This window comes from Mobula hypostoma, chromosome 9, assembly GCF_963921235.1.
Source record: "Mobula hypostoma chromosome 9, sMobHyp1.1, whole genome shotgun sequence".
NCBI classification, from domain to species: Eukaryota; Metazoa; Chordata; class Chondrichthyes; order Myliobatiformes; family Myliobatidae; genus Mobula; species Mobula hypostoma.
Window position 1 is genome coordinate 7,534,213 of NC_086105.1, and position 22,192 is coordinate 7,556,404.

Consider the following 22,192-nt stretch of genomic DNA (forward strand, 5'->3'; position numbering starts at 1 on the left):
GTTGTATATGGTGACATGTATGTACTTTGATAGAATTTACTTCGAACTTTGTCTGATCTATGCAGTGCCTATAAAAAGTATTCTCCCCCTCCCCCCTTGGAATTTTCATGTTTTATTGTTTTACAACATTGAATCACAATGGATTTAATTTCCACAGTGGATTATGTAAGATACAAGAGCTGCAGCTATGATCTCCGGAAAACCATCTTACAGGCAAAGTGGCAATTCTGGACCAAACCCTAAGTCTCTTAAGGATGCTTGACAGTTGTGGAAGGGCTTGAATGCTATCACTCCCTACAAAGTGAAACCAAGTGATATCGGTGACAGCAAGGCTTCTCTCCCAGATGAGCTCAATAACTTGTACGCTCGCTCAGTCTCTGAGCATCTTTCAGCAGGGTGAACCACTGAAAGCATCCAGCCCAGATGGGGTATGTGGCTGAGAACTAAAGATCTGTGCTTTTCAACTGGCTGGAGTGTTCACGGATATCTTTATCTTTAATCTCTCCCTTCGGCCGTCTGAGGTACCCACCTGCTTCAAGCAGACCGGTGTTTAAGAAGAACGTGGTAACCTGCCTCAGTGACTATTGTCTAGTAGCACCACTGTGATGAAGTGCTTTGAGAGGCCCGTGATGAAACATACCAACTCCTGCCTGAGAAGCAACTTGGATCTGCTTCAATTTGCCTACTGGCACAAAAGGTACATAGATGGAATATCTAGCCATCAAAGGTGCCTACATCAGGAAATTCTTTACTGACTACAGCTTGGCATTCAATACCATCATCCCTTCAAAACTAATTAATTAAATGAATCACAGTGTTGTGTATGGTGACCTATATGTACTTTAATAATAAATTTACTTTGAACTTTAAATTGAGTCTGCATTCACAGCCTTCCAAGGAGAGTATTATAAATTTCTACTAAAATCAAAAAGCTGTTTGTTGCTTAATTGAAGCAGTTTCTTTACAATGCATTCCATACAGAAATGATGCAAAATGTGTTTAATTTATTGCAGTTAAGCAACTTCAACAATTCTTTCCCTTTTGCAGCTAGCTTCTACAATTCTTGAAGCTGTGGAAGGTAATACTCTGAGCATCGAACCAGTGATTTTTCAGCCTCTCCCTGTTGTGAAAGCTTCTGCAGTGGAGTGTGGAGGACCCAAGTAAGTTTTTCTTTGTTTTTATTACCTTGAATGCAATGTTATTCTCATTTGAGGTTTGGTGAGGGAGAAGACATCCTTCCAAATGCAATATTGTTATTCCCAATGGCATACTAATATTAAACATAACATTACATGTTAGCGCAAACAACAGGAATTCTGCAGATGCTGGAAATTCAAGCAACATACATCAAAGTTGCTGGTGAACGTCCTGACGAAGGGTCTCGGCCTGAAACGTCGACTGCGCCTCTTCCTATAGATGCTGCTTGGCCTGCTGCGTTCACCAGCAACTTTGATATATGTTACATTACATGTTAGTATGCTTTTGGGAATAATAACATATCATGTTAATGTGTAATGCACTACTTGAAGTTGTATGCACTTAGTTTTAACTTCTGTATGAATGATGCATAAAATTAAGAACAGAATGAGAAACAATTTCTTCCCCCAAGCCATTAGGTTTATAAACTCCCTGCCGCATCATATTTTAAGTATCTCTGGTTAATCTGTTCCGTACCTTACTATATTTAATATTAATGCACTTTAGTTTGTTATTTATGTGTGATTCATCTGTAGATTTTATCCTTGCCTTCATAAGTTATCATGTGCTATGTGTGTTATGTCTTCTACTGTGCTTTGCACCCTGGTTCAAAGAAGCCTTTTGTTTCTGTATACGTTATATGGTTATATACGTTATCTATGTATATAGTTAAATAACAAACTTGACTTGAACAAAGTCTTTGCATTTATGATGGAAGCTGCCGATATAAAGTTTCTTTGTACTAAAGCTGTGGCCGAAGCTCTAGTGACACTTTTGTATTCTATCTTTGCAGCATTTATTGTGGAGAAGCCAATACTTTGATAGTCTCTTGTCAATTAATTGGAGATTTCTTATTTAGAATAGTCCACAAAATTGATCAGTATGTCTTGGAAATAAAATCCAAATACATGCCACGTGAGATTTAACTGCATACTTGGATTGTTATAATTTTCTAAATATCTGCATGATCATCAGTTGAGTGTATGCCACAGAATGAGCAATTTTATTTCAGAGCTTTGGAATAACCAGATTTGCGGAACAAGTTATTTGTGAAATTAATTTGCTTGGTACAATTAGGCAACAATAAAATACCATGTGTAATGGAAATCCAAAATGATAGGCGTGCCTCGTAGGTCAGGCAGCCTCAATGGAGAGAAACAGAATTAATGTTTGGGTGATGGTTTTCAGAGCATGGTTATGAAAGCTGATCTATCTGAAGCATTAATGCTTATTCCCTTTATAGATGCTGCCTGACTTGTGTAGTGAGAGAGAAGTAGAAACAATTTAAATTGTTATGAGATGGCATTTTCAACTTGCAAGATCTTGTGCCTTTTTTTTTTGATTCCCTGTTGGATTGAGTAGATTTTTATTCTCCTCTGCTTGTACATAGTGAGAAGTACTTGGATGGTTTTCTGTTCCTCATTGAACACAATGTTTTATTTCCTTAGCAAACTGTACAGGTCTATGTCCTGAATTTAAAGTCTAGAAAAGAAGCAATTTTTTCATTTATCTACATTTCTTGAGGTAATATCTTGGTCAAGGTGTTTTAAGTTACCTTTTTTTTAAAGAAAGGAATACATTTATAACTTTTTAACTTGCTGCCTGTTATAAAAATCTGCTATCATGCAGAAAGTGCAGCATCCAAATTGCACGCAATTAGTCCCCATGCATGTTAACGTGGTGCCATCTGAGGAATTAGTGATATTTGCCAATGAATTAAAGTTTGATGGTATAATGGAGAAAACTGTCTGTTATTTGAAATAGCAGTGCAATCTTTTGTTTCAACCTGACAGTAGATATTAAATGAGATCTCTGTTTGGTATTAAGCATCTTCAATGTAATGGCTGAATGTTGGTCTAAATTTCATGTTCAGGTGGGAAGATCTACAATCTTCTGAATGTGAGAAAAGAATGCTGGCTCTCAGTCATGATTAACTATCTCATTTATTTCTCAACTTTACACCTCCATCGTAAAAACACTTCCTCCAAACTGAGCTTTAGAAACAATTGCCAGCTTTTGTACACAACAAGTAATTGCAATTTCCACATGGATCCTGGATGAACGAGGGGGTGGGGTGTGGAAAGCATTGGATTATCTACTTGTGGGTATGACATCTGAAGTAACTAGGTCTAGTTTTCTTTGCTACATGCACAATGCTGGAGAAACTCAGAGGACCAGGCAGCTTTCATGGAAAAGAGTTTACAGTTGAAGTTTTGGTCTGGGACATTTCATCAGGACTGGGGGGAAAATTGAGAAGTCAGGCTAAGAAGGTGGCGGGGGGTAGAGAGAGGTACAAGGTGGCAAGTGATAGGTGAAACTGGGAGAGGGGTGAAGTAAAGAGTTGGGAGGTTGGTGAAAGTGATAAAAGGGCTGGAGAAGGGGGAATCTGATGGAACTGGGTAGTAGACCATGGAAGAAAGGGAAGGGGGAGGAGCACCAGAGGGAGGTGATGGGCAGGTAAGGAGATAAGGTGAGAGAGGGAAACAGGAATGGGTAATGGTGAGAGAGGGTGTGATAACCAAAAATGCAAAAAATCAGTGTTCATGCCATCAGGCTGGAGGCTACCCAGAGGGAATACAAGGTGTTGTTCTTCCAACCTGAGTGTGGCCTCATCGCGGCGGTAGAGGAGGCCATGGACTGACATATGTGAATGGGAAGTCGAAATGAAATAGGTGGCCACCAGGAGATCCTGTTTTTTTTTCCTGGCGGATGGAGTGTAGGCGCTTGATGAAGCGGTCTCCCAATCTGTGGGGTCTCACCAATATAAATGAGGCCACACTGGGACACTGGATACAGTAGATGAACCCAACAGACTCACAGGTGATGTGTCGCCTCACCTGGAAAGACTTTTTGTGGCCCTGAATGGTAGTGAGGTTGGTTTAGGGGCAGGTGTGGCACTTGTTCTGCTGGCAGGGATAACTACCGGGAGGGATGAATGGAGAAGGAATCGCTTAGGGAGTGACCTCTATGATATGTGGGGAGGGGGAAGGTTAAGATTTATTTAGTGGGATCCCGTTGGAGATGATGGAGGTTATGGAGAATTATGTGCTGGGCACAGAGGTTTGTGGGATGGTAGGTTGGTAGGAGGATGGGGTGAGGGCAGATGTGCACAAAATGGAAGAGATGTGATTGAGGGCAGCATTGATGGTGGAGGAAGGAAGAGCCCTTCCTTTGAAGAAGGAAGACATCTCCTTAGCTCCTGAATGAAAAGCCTTGTCCTGAGAGCATATGAGACAGAGACAGGAATGGAGAGAAGGAGATGGCATTTTTACAAGTGACAGGGTGGGAAGAGATGTAGTCTAGGTAGTTGTGTGATTTCCAGCATTAGCTCTGCTGATAGTGGAAATCCACAGCACCACATTCAAAATGCTGAGGAACTCAGCACGTCAGGCAGCATCTATGGAAAAGAGTAAACAGTTGACTTTTTGGTTTGAGACCCTTCTTCAGGACAGAGGCCAGATGGGTGAGAAGGTAAAGGGCTGGAGAGGAAGGAATCTTACAGGAGAGTGGACCATAGGAGAAAGGAAAGGAGGAGGGACCCAGGGGGAGGTGATGTCAGGTGAAAAGAGGCCAGAGTGGGGAATTAAAGAATAGTGGATGGGGAGGAAAAGGAAAAAAAATTTTACCAGAAGGAGAAATCTATATTCATGCCGTCAGGTTGGAGGCTATCCTCATCTTGGCACAAGAGGCGACCATGGTCCAACATTGTAGTATATTTATTAGTATATATTTTTGTTTTGCATCTTGGTGATTTGGCCTTCAGTTCTGTACGTGATACCTATTCAGAGTTGGCATGACACCAAACAGAAATTTAGCACAATATAGTTTTTCTGTACAACATAAAATCTTTGAGCTAATATAGGGTGCTGGAAGCAAAGTTGTTTGGAGTAATGAGCAAGAAGCTATGAAAGGTAGTTCAATGTTTATAGTTTTAATACTTGCAGATGTACCCTATAATCACTGGCTTATGAGAATGTTATTTATTGATAAAAATGGATCGCTATTGAGAGGTCTGCGTTGTCTCCCATAAGAGGTAGTATATACTGTATAGTGTTAGTGTTATATAGTGACTATGGTATGTGGTGTCTTGAAACTCTTGGTGAAGCAGCAGTTAAAGATGAGGGATCAGTAACCCTCATTCAGGAACTCGTTTTATAATATTTACTGCAATGATTATCATCCTTGACTTGTGCAAATGTATAGTTGGATGTTGGTTGATAGCAACCTCGGACTCTATGTTGTGTCTCCATCTGAATGTGCAACCATTGAATAAAGATTTTTACTTGTGTATGTGAAGGATGTATGAAATAAAGTCAATTTAATTGTGAAAAATGAACATATACAACAATGCCTAATCAGTTGGGGCTACAGGTCCACAATCCCTTGTCCGAAATCCTTGGGACCAGTTGCATTTCAGAATTCTGAATTTTTCGGATTTCAGACCACCCCCCCCCCCATACCAAAAAACACGTATGCTTAAGTCCCTTATTTAACCCAGGGGTCCCCAACCTTTTTTGCAACACAGACCGGTTTAATATCAACAATATTCTTGTGGACCGGCTGACCTGGCGGGGGGTGGGGGGTTCAAGTAGGGTTAAACTCACCTCAACATGTCTTTTACAGTTAGGGTTGCCAACTTTCTCACTCCCAAATAAGGGACACAAGTAGCAGTCAAATCCCGGGACACTTATGTTTACCCCGAGAAAGACTACCATGACCATGAAGCCTTGCGCGGGCACCTGTGTGCGCATGCGTGACGTGCACATGTGTGTACGTGCCGATTTTTTTTTCCACAAATCGGTTTTGACCTAATCTTCCGGACTACACTGTACATACATTATTTCTACTTTATATAGGCTGTGTATTTATCATATCATTCCTGCTTTTACTATATGTTGGTGTTGTTTTAGGTTTTATGTGTTATTTGGAATGATTTGGTAGGTTATTTTTTGGGTCTGGGAACACTCAAAAATTTTTCTCATATAAACTAATGGTAATTGCTTCTTCACTTTACACCATTTTGGCACGAAAAGTTTCATAGGAACGGCGGGCTGAAAAGTATGTTTGACATAACATCTCTGCTGGCATTCTGGATCAAAGTCAAGGCTGAATATCCTGAGATAGCCATGAAAGCACTGAAAACGTTGCTTTCATTTCCAACATTTTTCTGCGAAGCAGAGTTTTCTGCAATGAATGCAACGAAAACTAAACTGCGGAATAGACTGGACATAAGGAACCCCCTTCGAGTATCGCTGTCTCCCATCACCCCTCGATAGGACCGTATTGTTGCAGGAAAACAAGCCCAGGGCTCCCACTGATTCAGCGATATTGGTGTGTTGCAATGATTTTACATGTTCATACAAGGAAAATATGCGCTGTGTTTAATATCCAAACGTTATTTAAAATGTTATAATGCTATTGACATATAACCATATAACAATTACAGCATGGAAACAGGCCATCTCTGCCCTTCTAGTCCGTGCCGAACACTACTCTCATCTAGTCCCACCGACCTGCACTCAGCCCATAACTCTCCATTCCTTTCCTGTCCATATACCTATCCAATTTTTCATTAAATGATAATATCGAACCCGCTTCTGCCACTTCTACTGGAAGTTCATTCAACACTTACTTCAAGCTCCCCTGATAATTGACTTATCACTATATTCATGCGAGGAAAATATGTGCTCTGTGTTTAATATTAAATTCGTTAGATAAACCCTTTTAGAAACGAAATTGAGTGTATTAGGCACTTATCACCTATATTCTGGTCGTGATTAACACCTCCCCCCCCGAACAGAATTGCCAAAAACGATTTATAGGAAAAAAGATCAGGTACACGCACGCGCAGGTCACGCATGCGCACTGGTGCCCGCGCAAGGCTTCATGGTCATTGTAGTCTTTCTCTGGGTAACACAACGTATTTGACTGCTACTCTTGTCCGTTGGCAACCCTACCTCCCCCACCCCCCGCTCGCAGAATATTGTCAATATTAAACCGGTCCGCAGTGCAAAAAAGGTTGGGGACTCCTGCCGTATGGGACAAACCAATTTATACAGGATGTCCCGGATAATACGGGACAGTTGGCAACCCTATGTTCAAATTCAACAGTGAGTGACAGGGAATGAGGAAAGGTGCAGCTGACTCATGTTTCCTCGCGGCCCGGTAGCACATGCTTTGCGGCCCGGTACCGGTCTGCAGCCCGGTGGTTGGGGACCACTGATTTAACCTGTCTCAGTGCGGTGGACTCTAGGAAACTAATGGCATTGCGATCACTGGACCCGAAGTGCTCCCCAACACATACCTCTGTCACCTGACCTATCTCATTCCCTAACAGGAGATCCAACACTGTCCCTTCTCTAGTTGGTACCTCTATGTATTGCTGCAAAAAACTTTCTTGCACACATTTGACAAACTCCAAACCATCCAGCCCTTTTACAGAATGGACTTCCCAGACTATGTGTGGAAAATTAAAATCTCCCACAATCAAAACCTAGTGCTTACTACAAATATCTGCTATCTCCTTACAAATTTGCTCCTCCAATTCTCGCTCCCAATTAGGTGGTCTATAATACATCCCTATAAGCGTTACTACACCTTTCCCATTCCTCAATTCCACCCAAATAGCCTCCCTAGACGAGTCGTCTAATCTATCCTGCCAAAGCACTGCTGTAATATTTTCTCTGACAAGCAATACAACACCTCTCCCTCTTGCCCCTCCTATTCTATCACACCTGAAGCAACGAAATCCAGGAATATTTAGTTGCCAATCACACCCCTCCTGCAACCATGTTTCACTAATAGCTACAACAACATATTTCCAGCTATCAATCCATTCTCTAAGCTCATCCACCTTTCTTACATTGCTCCTAGCATTAAAATAGATGCACCTCTTACCCTCTATTTATCCCTCATGGTGCAAAAGTGTGAGATGGTTCATTTTGGTAGGTCAAATATGATGGCAAAATATAGTATTAATGGTAAGACTCTTGGCAGTGTGGAGGATCAGAGGGATCTTGGGGTCCGAGTCCATAGGACACTCAAAGCTGCTGTGCAGGTCAACTCTGCGGTTACGAAGGCATGTGGTGCGTTGGCCTTCATCAATCGTGGGATTGAGTTTAGGAGCCGAGAGGTAATGTTACAGCTATATAGGACCCTGGTCAGACCCCACTTGGAGTACTGTGCTCTGTTCACTACAGGAAGGATGTGGAAACTATAGAAAGGGTGCAGTGGAGATTTACAAGGATGTTGCCTGGATTCGGGAGCATGCCTTATGAAAATAGGTTGAGTGAACTCGGCCTTTTCTCCTTAGAGCGACAGAGGATGAGAGGTGACCTGATAGAGGTGTATAAGATGATGAGAGACATTGATCGTGTGGATAGTCAGAGGCTTTTTCCCAGGGCTGAAATGGCTAACATGAGAGGATACAGTTTTAAGGTGCTTGATAGTAGGTACAAAGGAGATGTCAGGGGTAAGTTTTTTTTCACACGGGGTGAGTGCGTGGAATGGGCTGCCGTCGACAGTGGTGGAGGTGGATACAATGGGGTGTTTTAAGAGACTCCTGGATAGCTTAGAAAAATAGAGGGCTATGGGTAATCCTAGTACATGTTCAGCACAGCATTGTGGGCCGAAGGGCCTGTGTTGTGCTGTAGTTTTTTTCTGTTTCTAACTTGAGGGCCTGAGTTATAAGGAAAAGTCGAATAGTTTAAGATTTTATTCCATAGAGTGTAGAAGATTTGAGGGGAGATTTGATAGGTATACAGAATTATGTGGGATGTATACATACGTATTGTGTGTGTGTGTGTATGTGTGTGTAATATATATAAAAAATAAAATATGTATGTATATGCATACATACTGTGTACATAAACAGATTAGTTTTGCACAGACTAGATGGACCGAAGGGATTGTTTTTGTACTGTAGTGTTTTATGACTCTAATTGCAAGTGCTGAATTCTGGAGCAAACAGACTGTGAAGATCTTGGTGGGTTAAGCAACATCTGTGATCAGCGTCAAAGGAATGGCTGATATTTCAGATCAACTCCTTGCTTCAGGACTGATTCAGGATCTTAACACAAAAAGTGGACTATCTTTTTGCCTTCATAGATGCTGCTTGACCTACTGTTCATCCAGTTTAGTTTTTGTACTTGGATTTGTTTGTGGGGCTGATACATCCAGGACTTTGAGCTATTGGTAATGAAGGCAATCTGTTTCCAAGCCATTACGTCCGACTTAAAGAGGAAGTGATCCGAAAAGAATGTAGTTGATCATCATAAACTTGTAGTTATCTGAGGCTGGGCAATAAATACTGACTGACCTCAAATAGCATTTATAAATTTAAAAACACCCACTCCCAAATAAACACTTTTGTGATGACAGTGCCAATTATTTAATCCAGCCGGATCCTAATACTTAAATCTTTTGAGCACATCTACATGAAAGGCTGTTGTAGGAAACAGCATTCATCATCAGGGATCCTCACCACCCGGGCCATGCTCTTTTCTCACTGCTGCCATTGGGTAGAAGGTACAAGAGCCTCGGGACTCACACCACCAGTTTCAAGAACAGTTACTACCCCTTAACCATCAGACTCTTGAATTAAAGGGGATAACTGCATTTACTTGCCTCGTTATTGAGATGGTCTGATAACCAATGATCTCACTTTTAAGGACTCTATATCTCATGTTTTCATTATTTATTGCTATTTATTTTATTTGTATTTTCACAGTTTGGTGCCTTCTGCACTGGCTGATCATTTATTGATGCTGTTATAGTTACTATTCTATAGATTTGCTGAGTCTGCCCACTGGAAAATGAATAACGGTTGTACAGTATATGGTAACATATGTACTTGGACTTTGAGATTTTAGTCATTCAGTGGCATGAATAATGGCTTTGTAAGGGTAATCCTATTGTCTGCTCTTTTATTTTTGGGTTAGTAGGAAAATCAAAGAGATCTTTGTTACCAGTTTTCATATGGCATTTATATTAGTTCATTTATTCTCAGAACTTTTATACAATTGTACCAGTGCCATAAATTCATCCCTTTAGAAGTTAATTTATTCAATAAGTCCCAATTTTAAAAACTACATTTCTCTCATCAAATTTCTACTTTTGTTCAGGAAGTGCGCCCTGAGTGGTCAAGCTAAAACTTGTAAACACCGAATAAGGTTGGGAGATTCCAGTAACTACTACTACGTTTCACCATTTTGTAGATACAGGGTATGTACAGCAAATAGTATTGTTTTGAAATTCATGTAATTGTACTTTCCAGTATTTTCTTAATTAAAAGACAGCTAAAATTATTCTGGAGTAAGATGCAAATTTTTTTTTGTTTATTTTTAGATTATGTCTGTATGTAACTTCTTCACGTACATTCGATATATTCAGCAGGGTCTACTTAAACAACAAGATGGTGAGTACTTATTTGAAAACTGAAAATCCCTTCTGATTTTTTTAAAAAGAAATATTTTTGGTTATACAGAAGCTTTGCTATTTGAGGGTTTGCTATAATGATGTTTTGTGATCAAAGGAAAATGTATGTGCATGTCTTCCTGCATAGCTAAAAACACATGCATGGAATTTTAAAATTTAATTCTGATAACTATCACTGATAACGTTTCCGGCAAGGACAGAAGAATGAGAAACATTGCAATGCCAGATACTTCCATGTGCCTGCTCTACCATTTAGTCCTAAGAACTTGTCAAAGTTGTCACTACTTTCCTATGCTGTCCCTTATCCTTTGATTCCTGTACTATCCAAGAAACATGATTATTCTCTCGAGTATACTCAATGAGTGAATAGCAGTAGCACTATTGGATGGAGAATTTTACAGATTTGCTACCCTATTGGTGAAAAAAAATTCTTATATTTGGTGATATTAGACCTCAGTGTAATTTAGGGTAGCACTCTTAGCATGACTGTTGCAGCTTGAGATCCAGGTTCAGTCTTGACTGTGGGTGCTGTATGCCTTTCTCATTAGATGGGTTTCCCGAAAGGGCTTGATTTTCCTCTTGCATTGCCAAAGTTGTACAGGTTTGTAGGCTGGTGTAGGTTAGGGCATGAGAATAGGAATGAGCACAATTTTGTGTGTTCTCATCAGGGAATTGCAAAGTCATGTTTTAATCTGTACACATGCACTTAAAGGTTGTTGTCATTTATCTTCCTTGTGCATGGTTTACGTTTATATCAAGTTGGTGATTTGTATACAAAGGTACCTATATCTCTCTGATCTCCAGCAATTTTTGGTCTCTTGTCACTTCTTTCTTATCCAATCTTTTTTATTGAGTTTCAAATTGATAAACGTAACAATGATAATGATACAAAGAGATCAGGATTACATTAATAACGGTTAACGTATACAGACACAGACTCCGAGTAATATATTTAATTTAAACCTCCCAATCTCTTAATAACTGAACATGAAAAAAATTTAAAAAAAAGCTTTACCCCCACATTAAAAACAAAACGGAAACTGGGCTGCCATATTTCATCGGTTAAAATCATTATTTGTCATTAAACACAAAATACTCTGCAGATGCTGGGGTCAAAGCAACACTCACAACACGCTGGAGGAACTCAGCAGGTTGGGCAGCATCCGTGGAAACGATCAGTCAACGTTTCGGGCCGGAACCCTTCGTCAGGACTGAAGACGAAAGGGGCAGAGGCCCTATAAAGAAGGTGGGGGGAGGGTGGGAAGGAGAAGGCTGGTAGGTTCCAGGTGAAAAACCAGTAAGGGGAAAGATAAAGGGGTGGGGGAGGGGAAACAGGGAGGTGATAGGCAGGAAAGGTGAAGAAGGAATTGGGGAAAACACAATGGGTAGTAGAAGGAGGCAGAACCATGAGGGAGGTGATAGGCAGCTGGGGGAGGGGGCAGAGTGAAATAGGGGTAGGGGAAGGGAGAGGGAGGGAATTACCGGAAGTTGGAGAATTCTATGTTCATACCAAGGGGCTGGAGACTATCTGGACGGTATATAAGGTGTTGCTCCTCCAACCTGAGTTTAGCCTCATCATTGCAGTAGAGGAGGCCATGTATGGACATATCCGAATGGGAATGTGAAGCAGAGTTGAAGTGGGTGGCGGAAAGCGGAGAGGGGTGGAGAGGGAAAGATGTGCTTAGTGGTGGGGTCCTGTTGAAGGTGGTGGAAGTTGTGGAGGATAATGTGCTGGATCCGGAGGCCGGTAGGGTGGTAGGTGAGGACAAGGGGAACTCTCTCCCTGTTGTGATGACGGGAGGATGGGGTGAGGGCCAAAGTGCAGGAAATGGAGGAGATGTGGTTGAAAGCATCATTGATGACGGCAGAAGGGAAACCACGATCCTAAGGAAAAGGACATTTGAGATGTCCTGGAATGGAAAGCCTCATCCTGGGAGCAGATGCGGCAGAGACGGAGGAACTGGGCTCCGACTATACCTCTTCCCACCCCGCCACATGCAAAAATGCCATTCCCTATTCCCAGTTCCAAGTCAACAAGTCATCTGCATATAATACCTTATGCATCTCATTCCCACGAATAATGCCAAATATATTGGGTGAATCACGAAGAGCGATTGCCAAGGGCTCCAAGGCAATATCAAATAGTAAAGGGCTTAAAGGACAGCCCTGTCTAGTACCTCGAAAAAGCCTAAAAAAGGGGGATCTCTGATTATTAGTAATTACAGAAGCCAAAGGTATATGATGTATCAATTTAATCCAAGATACGAATTTTGGGCTAAAATTAAATTTCTCAAGGATGTTAAATATTCCCATTCAACTCTATCAAACACCTTCTCGGCGTCAAGTGAAATAACACATTCTGGAGTTTTAGATGAAGAAGTATATACAATGTTCATCAACCATCTTTACTTTAAAATACAAATAATGATTTTTGATAAATCCTGTCTGGTCATCAGAAATGATTTGTGGCAATACATTTTCCAATCTAATTGCTAATATTTAGAAAAAATTTTGGAGTCCACATTTAACAAGGATATAGGTCTATATGATGTACATTCATTGGGGTCCATATCTTTCTTTAGGAATTAAAGAAATAGGTGCTTCATAAAAAGATTGTGGTAATTCACCTACAAATAAGGCATCCTTAAAAATTCTACATAACCAAGGAGAAAATAGACAAAAAAGATTTTAAAAATTCTACTGTATACCCATCTAGGCCGGGTGCTTTACCAGAATTCATAAAGAAATTGTTTTCTTTATTTCTTCTTCCATAATAGGTGCATCTAATGTTAAACATTCATTAAGTGGTAATATCGGAATATTCAATTTTCTTAAAAATTCATGCATTATGGTAGAATCGTCAGGAAATTCTGATTAATATAAAGAGGTATAGAATTCTTGACAAGATTTATTAATTTCATCGTGATCAACTGTCAAAGTACCATCCCGTTTATGAACTTTAATGATCTGATGTTTAGCCGAAACAACTTTCAATTGGTTGGCCAGTGATCGACCCGATTTATCACCATGTATATGAAATTGACTCTTAGATTTAAGTAATTGATTTTCAGTTGGGGATGTTAATAACAAACTGTGTTGCATCGGAAGTTCAACTCTCTTTTTGTAAAGCTCTAAATTAGGAGCAACAGAATATTTTTATCAATTTCTTTAATCTTATCAACCAATGTACGTATTTCATTATTAATTTGTTTTTTTCAATCCAGCAGAATATGAAATAATTTGCCCACGGATATATACTTTAAAAGTGTCCCATGATATCTCACTGGAAATTTCTTCTGTAAAATTAGTTGAGAAGAAAAAGGCAATCTGTTCTTTAATAAAGTTAACAAAATTGAAGTCCTGAAGCGAGTAGAATTGAACCACCATTGTCCAGCACTGAAAGTTACATCATTTGATTGATAGTTTCAGGGGCGGATGATCAGAGATGACAATCGCATCATACTCACAGGCTGTAACAGATGAAGCTAATCAAAAGTCAATGAAAAAAGTAGTCAATTCTAGAGTAATTATGATATACTTGAGAAAAGAATGAGGACTCTTTATTGTTAGGATATAAAAACCTCCAAACTTCTAAAATTCCAGAGTCAACTAAAAAGGAATTGATAAAAATAGCAGAATTGTTTGGAAGTACCTGACTGGGCGCAGACCTGTCCATCGAGGGATTCAGGCAACAGTTAAAATCCCCGCCCATTATTAACATATATTCATTTAAATTAGGAGGAGATACAAATAAATGCTGAAAGAATTCAGGGTAATCAGTATTTGGTACATAGATATTAACCATAACAACTTTTTGGTTATAAAGTAAACCAGTAATTAACAGAAATTACCATTCGGGTCTGAAGTTGTTTCATAGTGAACAAATGAAATTGAGGTATCTATAAAGATAGAGACTTCTTTCACCTTATCCTGATAATTAGAGTGAAATTGTTATTCTTTCCAAAACCTAAAAAAAGGCTGATTATCCTCCTTCCTTACATGAGTCTCCTGGGCAAAGATAATCTGAGCATTCAATCTTCTTCCGTTTGATCGGATGATTCAAACCATTCGTAGTCCATGAAACAAAGTTAATAGTATTATCCATTGTACTTGAATAGACCATATAGTATGTAAAGGGTTAACCTTACTGCTTAGGAAATTCATGAATCAGGAAGAGGTAAAAAGGTTTAAAGAGGAAACGGAAGTTACGACAATTCCGACATATTTGCAGTTTCCGATCAACCCAGATGGAAAAACATCAAACTAAAAATAACCCCACTCCCACTCAAAAAAAGCCCAAAATCTGGCCAATATACAGCCAGAAAGCTATCTAGACATTTCCCTACCCCCATCTCTCTTGAAGGATAGTCTCCAGTGAAAAAGGAATTCAAAACACCACCCACAGTCAAAACATTGTGAAGAGAATGCTATAACAAGCACCAAACAAATGTTAAAAAAAGAAAGCCGTCTGCAAAATATTTTGAAAGGCAAAATCTTGGAAAGTGAAACAAAATACAATCTTATTAATATTTGAAGAAAAAAAATCAATCACCACATCAGATTCTTAATTATTGTCAAAAACAAACAATTGAAAATAATAGAATAAATATTAAAGGGAAAGAAGGAAAAAGGAACTTTAACATAAAAGCATGATAAATATCCATACTCCAAAACAAAGTACAAGCATTATCAAACCAAGGGCAAAATTCCTCGAACTTTAAAAATCCAAAGCTATGAACTGGTTATTAACTTATAAACAAATGAATACAGACATGAAAAAACAGTAAATTTATTAGATAGCTGAGATCGAACGTTGATCTTCAAGGAATTGATGAGTTTTGTCCACAGATTTAAACCATTTACATGATTTATCAGGCAGAACAACCCTTGGGCCAGCTGGAAATAGCAGAACTGTTTGGAACTTTCTTTAATAGAGCTCGGACATCACCAGTTTATAAGTCAAATGAATACAAACATGAAGAAACAGCAAATTTATTAGACTTCTGAGCTCAGTCTTTGATCCTCAAGAAATTAGACATAGTAGTCATAGTCATACTTTATTGATCCCGGGGGAAATTGGTTAGATTGGGAAATTGATGTGCTTTGTCCACGGATTTAAACCAATTACGCGATTTATCAGGCAGAACAAACCTTAGGCGAGCTGGAAATAGCAGAGCTGGTTGGAAATTTCTTTGATATAATTCAAATATCATCATCCTCATCAGGTGCCATGCCCAGTTTGAGCTTTGACTGCCATGGCCCACACACTCCTGTTTTGGGTCAAGTGGATCAATTCACTGGTATTCATTTCCAGTTCTCTGGCTGCTGTCTCATCATTTGTCTTTGTCTTTGTCTTCCTCTTGTTTTCTTCCCTTCAATCTTTCCCATAATTACCGTTCATTCTAACTCCTCTTTCCTAATCACATGTCCAATGAAGTTACGTTGCCTTTTCATGATCTCATACATTATTTCTCTTTTTGTTTGCTCTGTTCGTGACATCCTCATTAGATATTCGTTTCATTCATGATATTCTTTGGATCCTCCTCAAAAACCATATCTCTGCTGCTACAATTTGTTTCCTCATGTTACTAGATAATTGTCCAATATTCTGAGCCATACAACATAACTGGATAAACGTAACATTTCAGTACTCTGAGGCGGGTTGTCATGCCTAGTTTAGTATTGGTCAGTATACTCTTCATTCTTGTAAAGGTGTCTTTTGCCATCCCTATTCTTCTTTTGATGTCCATGTCACACCTGCCATCTGATGTCACCCAGCTTTCTAAGTAGCAAAAGTTCTGTACTTGTTTTATGTCTTCCCCATTTATTCTCAGCTTGCAGATAGGATTCTCCTTTTTGAATATCACCATACATTCTGTCTTTTTGTAATTGATAGACCCATTTTTGCACTTTCTTCAACAATTATATCAATTAAGTTTTGTGGTTCTTCCTCCATACTTGCAATTAAGTGTCATCTGCATACCTGAAATTATTGATGTTTTCACCACCAACTTTGATTAGCAAGATGTGTCTTATTTTTTGTAATATTGTTTCACTGTACACATTAAATAAATCAGAAGAGAAAACACACCCTTGTCTAATGCCTCTCTTGATTTTAGTAAATTGACTCACTTCTCCATCTATTCTTATAGCGGCAGTTTGTTCCTAGTACAGATTTCTGATTAGGCGGAGGTCTTTCGAACCTAGGTCTAGAGTTTTCTGTAAAATTTCAAATAACTTACTGTGCTTCACTTTATCAAATGCTTTTGTGTAGTCAATAAAACAAACATCTTTTTGCTCTTGAATAGCTCAATCTGATAGTATCCTTAACATCAATATTGCGTTTCTTGTACCTTTGTCTTTTAAAAAAACAACATTGTTCTTTGCCTATTTCAGCTTGTATCTTATTTTCAGCTCTTGTCATCAAAATTCTTAGAAGTATCTTGGTGATATGACTCATTACACTTATGGTCCTATGTAATTCACTTCCAATTGCTCCAGGTTTCTTAGGAAGAGTGATAAATACTGATTTTATTATTCCAGTCTCATAAATGTCATTGAAGCAAATCCTATTGAATACAAGTCCTTAGATAAAAAAGTTAAAAGCTTATGTCAAAAAGCCAAAGAAGAATAATTAAACCAGGAATGTGAGCAAATAGAAAGAATCCATATTACTGATCCAAAAAGGTTACATCAACAGATCAAGAATATCACTGGTAAAAAGCTTCTCTGTTCTTCAGGTGGATGTTTGAAAACAAAGGACGGTACTATTATCATGGAAAAAGATGAGATTATGAACAGATGGACTGAGTATACTCAGGAATTGTTTGAAGACGATCGAGGCGAAAAGCTAGAAATTAATAAAAACATTGAAGGTCCACGTATTTTAAAATCTGAAGTTTGTAATGCAATAAATAAGGTGAAGAAAGGAAAGGCAGCAGGTCCTGATGAATTAGTAATAGAACAAATTATTGCCCTTGAAGATTATGGAATTGAAAAACTTACTAATTTAATCAATTCTGACATCACCGGTTTAAAAAGCGATCTTTCTTACATTACCTCAGGACTGTAGTCTTGAACCAGATGAAACTTGAGATCTCCATGCACAATAACCCCTTTCCCACAAGCAATTCAAATCAAATGCTCCTTAGTATGCACATAATGAAATGGGAGTATCACAGGTCGGGGTTTCAACTCCTTAGGGGGTTTAACTCTTAAAGACCGGTGAGCGCGATGGAGTATAGGGGGAAAAGAAAAACAGCAGAACCGAACACCTCCATTAAAAATTGAGAAAAATTTTAGTAAGGTGACCGCTTTCAACGTCTTCACTGAGTCCTATTATTCGCAAATCCTGTCTCCGACTACGACTCTCCAAGACAATAGTCTTAACTTTATACTGTTCCAGTGTTTGAGTGGTCGAAGTTAATTTCCTTTCCGATAGATCAAGCCTGCGATATCTCTGTCTCCCAGCTTCAACGAGTTTGGAAATTTGTTGTTGTTTTTCGCTCTCCTGCTTAAGTACTGTCAATCTACCTTCGATCTCCTTTAACAATACTTCCAAAGTAGCAAATCTTTTATTGAGTTTATCATCCAGGAGCTTTGAGATAGCCTCCAAAGTAAGTTGAGACTGTTCAGGCTGTTCAAAAACACCTTTCTTTCCATTTCCATTATCAGTTTCCTTGTCTTCAGCTAATGACTTTTTTCCTCTGGTAGTCATTTACATCGATTAAAAATCAAAATTCAAGCATATAGAAGTGTTATAAACACTTCGATATAGATAGTAAAAGGGTGGTAAAAAATTGAGAAATGAATGGAGCAAAGCCAAAATGCGACTTACTCCATCTAGCGCCCCAAGAGAGATACTCTTGCCACTTTACTCTCCTATCCGAAGTGGATGGCTTTACTGCGCATTCCATTTGCCATGTCCCTATCAGTCTGTTAACCCTGTCTACACATAGCTTCTCAGCATCTTCCTCATCTCTTAACTTTGTTATGTATTGCATGGAGTAAGAATTACAATTTAAAAGTTTTTACTGAGCTATTTCAGTAATGGTACATGCTGGATAATCTGCTGTGTGGGAGCTACAAACTGGGCCCACCAAGTTTAAAGATGTGTGTACGCACAAACCCGTGCCCAAAGGAGAGGGCCTCCTACATGCAGGAGGCAATTGATCCACCGCGCAATCAGTCAGCTGCATGAGCACTGGCCATATTCTTGTAATTGATCTGATGTAGTACATCATTCCCCCATTTGGATGTGAACCAGAGAGGAAATGGATTAAGTGAGGTAAAACTGAGAAAAGATGAAATGTCTATCCTGCTTGGTAGTGGTCAACTGGCCGCTACACTGTTGTGGATTGCCGGGGGGTGGTGGGGGTGGGTGTCAGTTTCCCACTCTCCCTTCCTGGTTAACTGATTTTGGCTATGAATCTGTTCTCCTTAATGAAGCATCCATTGCTTTATCTACTGGGATGCTGGTTTCACCAGCAGAGAACGTTTCTGTATCTTCTCTGGGTCCTCCATCAGTTTGCTGACATATATGATCCTGATGTCACCTCACAATTTGTCTGTCAGCTCGGGGTCTGCTACGTGACTGTGACAATGCGCGATGACAGCTTTTAGCCACTTTTGGTCCTGCAAGATGTGCATGCAGACATTGTCTCTGGCATCAGACCTTTGTGGCCAGGTGTGCAGATCATATTTTCGTTTCATGTTCTCTTGCTGACGTTGACCTTCCCGAACCACATGCATGGGTAAGGGAAACAGGTCCTCTGGTGAACCACTTCGGCTGTAAAGACACCATGCACATCCATTCTACCCCCAGTGTAGCTGTGGAAGCCAGAACAACACACACACGATGCTGGAGGAACTCAGCAGGACAGGCAGCATCAGCAGGACCGATTGGAGTTTCGGCCTGAAACATTGACTGTACTCTTTTCCATAGATGCTGCCTGGCCTGCTGAATTCCTCCAACATTTTGTGCATGAAGCTTGGATATCCAGCATTTGCAGATTTCTCTCTTGTTTGCTATGAAATAGAGTTCAGTTGTCATAATTTTGGAATATGGCATAAAGTTAATTCGTTTACCAAGGTGACAGTTGGCCCCGTATCCAGCTCAGATTTCACAGGCTGTGAATGTAACCAAGTAAGGGGGCTGGTTTAGGTGGCCCAGTCATGGTTTTGGAAAACAGAGCCCAATTCTTTGCTCCAGCTGACTCTGCATTGAGTTGATGGTTGAATTATGCTGTTTTCTCATGGTACGTTGCTCAGTGAAGGACATCTCTTTGATGCTTGCAATTGGACCATTGGCAGGCCTTGCCTCAATAGCAAAGGCAGTTGTGTGGAAGTTTGTGTAATCTCTGTAGAGATTGTAGGCTGCAGATTGGTACCTGCTGGCAAACAACATCTTTGGGAGGGGGCTGAATCTGTGTAAAGCCTCCTTTGACTCCCTCCCAGCGGCACGTTGTGGATTATGCTGTGCTTTTCAAATCATGCTTTTGGGACCGGAGGCTCTCCTGTGTCTTTCCAGCTTGGACTCCAACCATCGATGCTTGGATAAGCATTGCTTCTTCATGTTTGCTCAAGGAAATATCTTTCTACTTGCAATCCTGCACTGCGAGGGTTAGTCTTGTGATGGAATTATCTATATTCTCTTCATTGTTCTGTGTCCTCCAAACGTTGTCCACAGCCTCAAACTCACCTGTCAGTTCAGCTTTGTTCTGTAGGTGCAGTTCTCTCCAGTGCATGCAAAGAGACTGAGTTTTATTGCTCCCTCCAGTTTTGCTGCTGGTGTTAAAATTTTGGTTGGAATTTGATGTAGTTCAGGAAATTTTCTTCCATTGCAGTCAGATTCCAGTGGTTGGTTTTGCCATGGCTTTGACACTGCCCATTCCTGTTATTGCAATTTAATATTTGCTGTACTACTGCTATCAGGCCAAGTCTTAAAGTTCAAAGTAAATTTATTATTAAAGTACATTTCTCACCACCCTGAAATTCTTTTTCTTCACCTGTGATGGAGTGGGCATACATTTTGTAAGCTTTTCCATTCAAGGGCATTGGTGTTTCCATACCAGGTCATGATGCAACCAGTCCGTATACTCTCCACCACACATTGATAGAAGTTTGTCAAGTTTTAGATGACATGCCAAATCTTTGCAAACGTCCTAAGAAAGTAGAAGCACTCGTGTGCTTTCTTTGTAATGGTAGTTGCGTGCTGGACCCAAGAGAGGTCCTTTGAAATGATAATGCAGAGGAATTTAAAGTTGCTGACCCTCTCCATCTCTGATCTCCTGCTAAGGATTGGCTCATGGACCTCTGGTTTCATCCCCCCTGTAATCAGTAATCAGCTCTTTGTTTCTGACATTTAGTGAGAGGTTGGTGTTGTGGCACCACTCAGCCAGATTTTCAGTCTTCTTCCTATATGCTGATTTGTCACACCTTTGATTCAGCTAATGATAGTGGTGTCGTCAGTAAACTTAAATACGGCATTGGCTCTGCTTTGCTTCAAGACAGAAGTATAAAATGAGTAGAGCAGGGGGCTGAGTGCATAGCCTTGTGCGATATCTATGCTGATGGCAATTGTGGAGGAGATATTGTTGCCAATTCAAACTGACTGGGGTCTGCAAGTGAGGAAATCGAGGATCCAGTTGCACAAGGAGGTATTGAAACCAAGGTCTTGAAGCTCATTCATTAGCTTTGAAAGGAAAATAGTATAGAATACTGAGCTATGGTCAATGTAGGGCATCCTGATGTATGCACCTTCACTGTCGAGATGTTCCAGACTTGAGTGAAGAGCCGTTGGCATCTGATGTCAACCTGTTGTTGCCAGTAGGTAAATTGGAGTGGATCCAAGTCGCTCCTCAGGCATGAGTTGATATGGTTAAGTTCAAGTTTAATTTTCATTCAGCCATGCATGAATAGCCATGAATACAGCCAAAAGAAGCAGGTGCAAAGAACTGTACCGACAATCATACACAGCACGAGGTGCGTATAGTGCATTCAAGATAGCAATAAACAGTCACACAAAATAAAAGTAGCTCAAGTCCCTGAGTGTCAGGTCCTGTAGATTGATGGTGCATGGGATGTTGTCGGCAAGAACAAGCCAGCAGCAGTTTGATCATCGCATGCTAGTGCAACTGCAGATGAGCTGAATCCTGCTTGTCTTCCACTGAGCGGACACTGGAGAGCAGCACCCAACCCAGCATGGACACCCACTACACCACACCACTTCTGGTGTCTCCTCCTGTGGAGAGCTGCAGCAGGCAACCCAACGGCATGAGGTCCTGGCCCGCACTACAATCAAAGCCACGCAGCTCCCCCGCCATCAATCTCACCAGTGGTCACTGCCAACCTCTCAACTTCATCACAGTGAAGTAAGTGCTACTGGATGATATTCATTAAGGCGTGTTACCACGTTCTTCTCGGGCACAGGTATAATTGAAGCTTGCTTGAAGCAGGTGGGTACCTCAGACTGCCAAAGCGAGAGGTTCTAGATAACTGAACACTCCAGCCAACTGATCAGCACAGGTTTTCAGTACTTGGCCAGGTACCCAGTCTGGGC

The 22,192-nt window shown here is 40.2% G+C and overlaps 1 protein-coding gene across 2 annotated transcripts in view; it reads left to right on the forward strand.

The window, feature by feature from the left end:
* Window positions 1-22,192, forward strand: part of rab3ip (RAB3A interacting protein (rabin3)) — a 63,070-nt gene that overhangs the window by 36,950 nt on the left and 3,928 nt on the right. For both annotated transcript variants that reach the window (XM_063059599.1, XM_063059600.1), the window contains exons 8-10: window positions 1,048-1,160; window positions 10,320-10,419; window positions 10,543-10,612. In XM_063059599.1, coding sequence (XP_062915669.1) covers window positions 1,048-1,160; window positions 10,320-10,419; window positions 10,543-10,612 — 283 coding nt within the window. The remainder of the gene's footprint in view (window positions 1-1,047; window positions 1,161-10,319; window positions 10,420-10,542; window positions 10,613-22,192) is intronic.